The sequence below is a fragment of the Haemorhous mexicanus genome, chromosome 3 (genome assembly GCF_027477595.1).
Source record: "Haemorhous mexicanus isolate bHaeMex1 chromosome 3, bHaeMex1.pri, whole genome shotgun sequence".
NCBI lineage: Eukaryota > Metazoa > Chordata > Aves > Passeriformes > Fringillidae > Haemorhous > Haemorhous mexicanus.
The window spans coordinates 84607174-84614885 of NC_082343.1; the positions used below are offsets into that span (position 1 = coordinate 84607174).

Below are 7712 nucleotides of genomic sequence, written 5' to 3' on the forward strand. Positions count from 1 at the left end.
AATGAATGAATAAGCTGCTCTGGAAATAGTCAACTGGAAGTAGTCAATTGGAATCTCAGGTGTCAAAGCAGAGTAGGATTATAAAATGAGCTTCAGAAGAACGTTGAAACAAATTATTTTTTAAGTGTTTCATTTTTAGCCATGTTCTGGAGTGGTGTGGGAAGTTTTATGTGTCATCTGAGTACCACTGTTAATTATTTTGTAAAAGAAAAGCAAAACAAATTTCAAGCACTGTTTATGGAAGGGAATTTAAGATCAAATAATGCATTGTACAAAACACCAAAGCATTCACTGTTGGTCAAACACTGTAGGGGAACATCATCCAACACAACACCGACACATGCTAAATGTTACATCCTAATAAATACACATGTAAGCAAATGACAAAAATTATTTTGAAATAGCTGTCACCAGATCTCTAATAAATTTCTAATACATTGACTAAGATACAAAAATAATAGTAATAATAATCTTTAGAATAATATGTGTAGTAACAGCAACAACAGTTACACTTGCCCACTATACAAATACTCGCTCCACTGGTGAGAGACTGCAATTAAAGTCGTTGCCTGTCCTTACACAGCTCTACAAATGCACGGCCATTACATTAACACATCACAGATAATTGCTTTTACTGTAGTTACTTTAAAGAATCTGTTAACAAAACTCAGGAAATTGCCCAAGAAATGGCTTGGTTTGCACATATTTTATCTATTATATTACAGGAGCATCTTAAGCAAGGATGATGCTCCGCTCCTCTTGGCACTGTACAGGTAAGTGTAAGTTGATAATCTCCAGGAGAACGGATAGAGCAAAGCACACTGCGTAGCTACTGTAAATTCTAGCTTCTTACATAACCTATCTGATGTGTACCAAGTATGAAGGGTTTGCATAGTGGCAACAGTAATAGTTCTTCACACGGGGGTTTTCACACTATCCTTAAAATATGGGCAGCTAATATTCAGACGGGCAGCCTGCTTTGTAAGAATTGACAAGTTTAATTAATATGCTGTTAACCAGATATTGCTCATACATTTAAATTACAGCAGGAAAATATGCTATCACTTATTCCACATTAATTGCAAAATATACTGATTTACAAAACAATAGTTGTACTTAATATCCATTCTTTGTTTACTTTTAAGGGTAAATGCACATAAGTACATAAAAAATCACTGCTGATAAACAAATCAAATTTAAAGCAGAAGAAAATTAATCAAAAGCAAATTGTGCTACTTGCTTTGTCTGAAGTCGCAAGATGAGAAAAACTTTTGAATAATACTGATGCCCAAAATAGATTATATTTCTTCTGATACTTTAAAGACTATTTTATATTTGAGCTCTTACCAAATGTATACATCTATTCTTTCAAAAGCAAAAGGAATTAGCCAGCAATTAGTAAAATTTGAGAGATGCTCAAGAGCTTCAAGTAACAGTGACCATGGAAAAAGCTCCACAGATAAACTGATATATATCAAGTCACATCACACTTTTACAGGTGGTGTATTTTTTTTTCATTAAAAAACCATAAATATATTAGAAAAAGTGCACTAATGATTGGCAGCCACTGCAAGGTTCTTGCTAACATTTCTATATGTGGTCAGAGTTACATCTTAAATCAGGTATTCTGAAGGGTTCTTTTGCATGCTTTATCTATTTACAAGAAAATGCATTCCCAAGCAAGTAGCAAGCAACATACCATACTGAAGTGCACCTGTTAAATGCATTAAGATAAATGTAAAGTTCCATCAAGTTACTGGATGTGGATCGCTACAGAACCTCACCAGTACCAAGACCTTAAAAAGGAAACAGCAATATAATAAATGCTGTAGTGATGCAAAAGCCTAGAGCTTCCTGACCACACGATTGAGCTGCATTTAATTTAGTTCAGGACCCATAAGTATGGTTTCTTGTAATAGGCCATTCCATTCAGGTAAAATGTTCTTTAGCTTACGTACTCCAAAATTTAATTTGGTTATTTTTGTTTTTTCATTTTTTTTAATTCGGTAGAGAAGACCTTATGAAAATTCTATTAGCTTGTACCTTCCAATGAAGGCAGACCCTAGCATCTGTCTTGACATTATGCAGGTGCTTTCAGAGAGCAGTCTGAGGGGTTTGTGCCAAGTGAAACTGCTCCTGTCGTTTAATTCTCAGTGTAATTAAGCTCAGTGTAATTCTCCTAGCATACATCACAAAGTTGTCAAACATTTATGGCTCTAAGCTACACATTTGTATAAACCTTTATTCATATTACTACTTCAGGGCTATTAATTCAGAGACTATAGCGCTATTCACATTCTTAGATGTCCATACTTCTCGCATTGAACAGGAAACACGACAGTTCTTGTAAGACTGTTTATTGAATTTAACAGTTCAGACTGAGTTTAGATGGAGTTTAGATGCAGCAGGTATAAAAAATTCTGTCAAGTCACGTAAACTGCAATCAAAAATAACTACAAAATAGTAAGAGACTTACTGAGATCATAAATTTCCTAACATGTAAAACTATACAGTATTTGTGCATGCTTGCTATTTGATTTCCTTCTGAAGAGCTGTTAAAAGGAGTTTGTTTGGTTTTTAAAATCTCAAGATAGTCTATGAAACGTAATCATCGCATCTCAATTCAGATATACAAGATCAAAACTGGCACAGAGGAACATAACATTTTTTTTCCCAAAAAAGTTGAGGCAGCTTTTGTTGAATGGCATCTGCATCAGTAAACGTTTTATAAACTCTGGTGGCTTTGGATCATCAGAAAGAATCCTTTTTTTCTTTTGACATCTTGAGAAAAAATTTACCACAAGTGCAGACAGGTAAGGAGGAAAATAAGTAGCAGCTTGTTTCCTACACACAGCTGAACGCCATGCTCAGCAGTCCAGTGTCTCAAAACAAAAATTAACTTGACATCACAGGGAGGCATATCCCCCTCAAGTTACAAGCGTGTCTGAGACTTTTCAGGGGAGATGGAAGCAAGCACAGGGGTAAAGCATAAGTCTACTCTTCATGCATAGGTACTTTGCACTGCCCTGCATCCGGGGCATTTTGTCAGACATCCGAGTTGGAGCTGAGGTTTGTTAACCTGGGGTCTGCATTGATCTCGTATCTGTAGTGGTAGCCCTCCATGTGATCCCTACAGGCATCTCTGATGTTGTGCATCCACTTTTTGATTCCTTTTCGGTTCAAGTACAAAACTAGGAGGAATATGGCCCCAATGAGAGCCAAGACTATCCCCAGGAAGACGTATGAAGTCTGTAGCTGGGAAGGCAGGTCTATGGGCACGGAGCAGTTCAGGTCCGAGCCATTGATCTTCAGCAGGGCTTTGCCCAGCATCTTGTCAGGGGAGGCACAGGTCAGGGCTTCTTTGCCCTCCACCTGGTCACTCTCTTTAAGCCAGGCCACCAGGTCCTCGATGGTACAGTCACAGACCCAGGTGTTGTGGTGCAGGACGATGTGCCGGAGCGCGGGCAGGCTGCGGAACTGGGCCAGGGTGCTGTTCCACAGCACACCCAGGGAGTTATCGCTGAGGTTGAGGCTCTGCAGCTGGCCCAGTCCCTGGAAAGAGACATTTCGCAGGCTCACCAGGGAGTTGTTGCTGAGGTCCAGCTGCCGCAGGGCCGGCAGGGCAGCGAACATGCCGGCGGGCAGCAGCAGCAGCCCGTTGTCGGCCAGCTCCAGGCGGCTGAGGTTGCGCAGGGCCCCCGACTGCAGCAGGGCGGCCAGGCTGAGCAGGACGCCGTGGTCGCGCAGGGCCCCGCGGAGGGCCAGCTCCTCCAGCGGGCTGCCGCCCTCCCCGAAGGCCTGCGGGCTGAAGGAGACCAGCGCGTTCCCGCTGAGGTCCAGCTGCCGCAGAGCGGGCAGGGCGAGGGAGCCGGCCTCCACGGTCCGCAGGTGGTTGCCACTGAGGTTGAGGGAAGCGAGGTCGGGCAGGCGCTGGGCGGGGAAGGCGCCGGCCGGCAGGTCGGTCAGGGGGTTGCCGGTGATGAAGAGGCTGCGCACGTAGGGCGGCAGGTCGGGGGGCACCGCCGTCAGGTTCTTGTTCACGCACTTCACCGTCCTGGCCGGCTCCGAACACTCGCAGAGGGCCGGGCAGCCTCCGGGCTGCGCCGAGCCGCTGCCCAGCAGGACGGGCAGCAGCAGCCCCAGGCAGAGCGCGCCGCGCCCCGGCATCACGCCCGGCCCGACCCCGCACGCAACTTTTCCCTCCGGGAGCCTCCGGCTCCGGGCGGCGCGGCGAGGCGGGGGCCGGCTCCGGGCAGCCCTTTCGTCGGGGGCAGGCTTTTCCCCTCGGGGGCTGGCTCCGCTCCGCTTCCCGCAGCGAGACCTGCGGCAGGGGAGGAAAGGGAGACGGCAGCGGCGGGGCGGCGCGGCTCCTCTTGCCCGCGCCCACCCCCCTCCCTCGGCCCGCGTCTCGTCCCCCGCCCCCGATACGCGGCTCTCCCGGATTGCCCCGGCCCCGCGGAAGAGCGGGAGAACACGCGGAGGAACAAGTTTTCGCCCACTTCCAGCTCACGCCGCCACCTTCCCACCCGGCCGTCGACTCCACCGGCGTAGTACGGAGGGGAAGAGGAGGGTCTGACCCGCCACCGCCCACCGTGTCCCGCGACTCCCCACCCGCCGTCCCTGCCCCGGGGCTCTTTCCCTCCGCTCCGCGGCCGCTACGAACTCCCTCCCCCAAAACCCACCGCGGAGCGCAGCGGAGCCGAGCGCGGTTCCGGACCCCGTCCCTCACCTCCCGCCCCGCGTACACAACAAACTCCGCCGCAGCTCGCCGCCGACTGCCCCCAGCCCTGTCGCCAACTCCGCGCCCACCCTCGCCGCGCCTGGCCCTGCCTCCGCTGGCAGGAAAAACCAAGCGCCGCCCGGTCAGGGGGAGCCACCGCCCGCGCCCCGCCCGGTTCCCGCCCGCCGCCCCCGCGCTCCAGCTCGGCCGCCGCTGCCGGACGTCCGCTCGGCGTCCCGTGCCCGCGTCCCCCGGCCCAGGTGGTGCTGCCGGAGACTCACCTTGCCGCCGAGCGCGGCCGCGCCATGTGCAGCCGCGCCATGCGGAGCTTCTGCTCGGCTCGCTGGCCGCGGAGCGGGTCCCGCCCGCCTCTGGAAGGGAGAGCCCCGCGCTCCGCTCCCCGCCTCGCAGCGCCGTACTTGTGCCTGCCCCGCCGCGGCTGCTGGGCGCCGTTCCCCGCGATTTCCACGATGGGCGCGTTAAGGCCGGCGGCAGGATGGGGAATCCCGGCGGGTTTCGAGCGCCGGGGTGCCATGCCGGCTGCTGGCGGCCACTGCCCCCGCCCGCCTACCCAGGCATCGTGTTTCGGGAGAGGAGGGAGCAACAGCAGCCGCAAAATACACCGAGTGAGCTCCAAAGCTAAAGCAAAATAAAAAAAAAAAACCAAACCAAAAAACAAAAAACCCCACCCCCAAACAAACAAGCTTCACAAACCAAAATAACAACAAAACTACACTTAAACCCACCAGAGGTCCTAAAATATATAATAGTAGTGATTTTTAAGAAAAGAAATGAACCTGCAAATCTACAGTTCAAGATTGAGATTTAAACTTTATTATGACGAGGAAAAGCCTGTAGGTACCTGTCTGCGTGTAAAATGTTTCAGTCGCCGGCTGTCCCGGAACCGTCCTGGCAGGGCTGAACTACCGGGTGTAACAAAGTCTGGTTTGCAACCAAGTAACTCCCTTACCTTACCATACAGAGGGGGTATTTGAGGAAGTCGAGAATGGTGTGAGCTGCCATGTGGGCTGTATTTGGCCACTGGTCCCTAGAAAGTGATTCAGATAATGAAATAACACCTAATTAACACAAAAGATCCACCAGTGTATGCAAATAACCAGTTTCAGCAATGTGAAACAGAAAGTTTTCAGGCGATGACTCCTTTGGGCTTTCCTTATCCTTCTGTTGACTGCCTGCACAAGATTTTCTTCTCCCCGTATGTCAGAGTTACACTCCTGTTTTCCTGATTAACTATGTTCCTTTTTTTTTTTGGTAGAGTCAGCAAGAATCTCAGAGCTTCCAAAAGCTGTAGGGGAAATGAAGAGATGAATCCAGTATGAAGTCTTGATAAAATCAGCCCCACAATCTGGAGAATAATGAATTAAAACACCGGTTTCTGTAGGATTGTTCTCTCTCTAGCCTGACAGTGGTGTTACGGTGCAGCAAAGTCTGGGGCTGGGCTGACAGGCAAGGACTGTCCAGCTGATAGAGCAGCACACTTGACATGAAGATTATGGCAAAAAGAAAATATGCAGTAGCTGAAGTAATAATGATACAAATGAGATCTTGGACCCATTAGCAGTTTCAGAACTTTGGGAAGTTTCTGCTTTGATGTTGAGTTAGAAAAGCAGTGGCACTACACTGCAGGAGATTTTAGTTGGTTGAGAGGTTGTTGACATGCCTCTTAGTGTAGTGCTCAGAAAAATAGATAGGTAAAGATATCCTGCATTTTGTAAGAGTTCTCTTAATCTATGAAATCTTGTTCTCTTAATCTATGAAAATGCTTTGAAAAAGTCAAAGAAACACCCCCATCCCCGAATTGTCCAACTGGACAACAGTAAAATTCAGTGATCAATAAATAGTTTCCAAAAGGAGATGGCTTTAAAAAATGCATAACTGAATATATTATCAAAAATAAATAATAGAAAAAATATTTAATCAGCATAAACATAACCACCTTTAATAAAATATTATTAATTAAACAATACAATTAAGAGCAATTACACTCATCTGCTCATTGTCCTGACCATAATTTTCCTAGCAGTTCAGGCTCTTCCTGACTGTCTAGATGGGACTGTGCCTCTGGTCCTTCACAGCAGGTTAGATCTTTGGGGGGAGACATGATTTCTTTCCATCTCTGTGGAGTGCTCACTGACAGGTGCTTGAATGTGCTGCAGTAATGCAAATAATAGAGAACAAGTATTTTCCTATTCTTTCCTATTATTCCAGTAGTAAATTGTACCTGCTAAACCTGCTTAAGCTTGCAAGAGGAAGAAAACCACTTGTAATCTGATTTCTTTTCTTCTTGTTTAAATAAAACAACTTTTCTTAGAGGCATACCCTAAAGAAAAAAAGGTACTTTCTGGTGAATTCATCTATACTAAGTGGATTTCCTGGATGCGTTTGTAATATATACTCGGAAAATGAAAAAAAAAAACACCTTGATGTGTATTCAGGTCAGTTTTGGCTGTTATGATTGATTCATTTGTGAATTTGCATTGCACAGCCTGTGGAATCTCATCTCACAGTTTTTTGCATAAAGGTTATGCAAAACTTCTGCCTGAGTTAAAGTATAGGATTTAAAAATATATTATCTTGGCTAAAGGACTCAATCTGGAAGTTAATTTGCCATTAGGAAACTGTTCCTGTGGCTGATATTTCCAGGGGTTGACTGAGAAGCTCATGTTAAACAATGTGGGGGTTGAGACAATGCTTCAGACTGCTGCTCCAGTCAGAGGCTGGATGGTGTGCTGGTCATCTGGAATCATGAAGGAAACCTCTGATCATCCTTCTCCAGAAGGTTAAACCTTGCCTCATGTGACAGTGATGAGATCTGCTTGCTTTTGAAAATCAGTACTCCAGTAATTCACCTTCCACATAGTGAAAACCCACATAAGGGGCAGCAGAGAGTCATGGGGACAACCTCTGATAATTGCATTACTTGACCATCTTGGTGTTGCTATTCCCCTTTTAAGGCTCTCAGCTTAGAAAG

At 46.9% G+C, this 7712-nt stretch overlaps 1 protein-coding gene across 1 annotated transcript; it reads right to left on the bottom strand.

The window, feature by feature from the left end:
• Positions 1 to 222: 222 nt before the first annotated feature.
• On the bottom strand, positions 223 to 5255 carry TPBG (trophoblast glycoprotein). Its single transcript, XM_059843304.1, has 3 exons — positions 5002 to 5255; positions 4730 to 4864; positions 223 to 4321 (listed from the first exon to the last, which is right to left on the bottom strand). The coding sequence occupies exons 1-3, from the start codon at positions 5253 to 5255 to the stop codon at positions 3046 to 3048; spliced, it is 1665 nt and encodes a 554-aa protein (XP_059699287.1). The 3' UTR covers positions 223 to 3045.
• Between the last annotated feature and the right edge of the window lie 2457 nt (positions 5256 to 7712).

Bases quoted from the DNA above. Each gene is read 5' to 3' on its own strand.
- TPBG (XM_059843304.1), bottom strand. From the start codon at position 5,255: ATGGCACCCCGGCGCTCGAAACCCGCCGGGATTCCCCATCCTGCCGCC. The intron at 4,865-5,001 runs GTGAGTCTCCGG...TGGCTCCCCCTG, and splicing joins CGGCCGCGCTCGGCGGCAAG to ACCGGGCGGCGCTTGGTTTT. The intron at 4,322-4,729 runs GTGAGGGACGGG...CCCCTGCCGCAG, and splicing joins TTGTGTACGCGGGGCGGGAG to GTCTCGCTGCGGGAAGCGGA.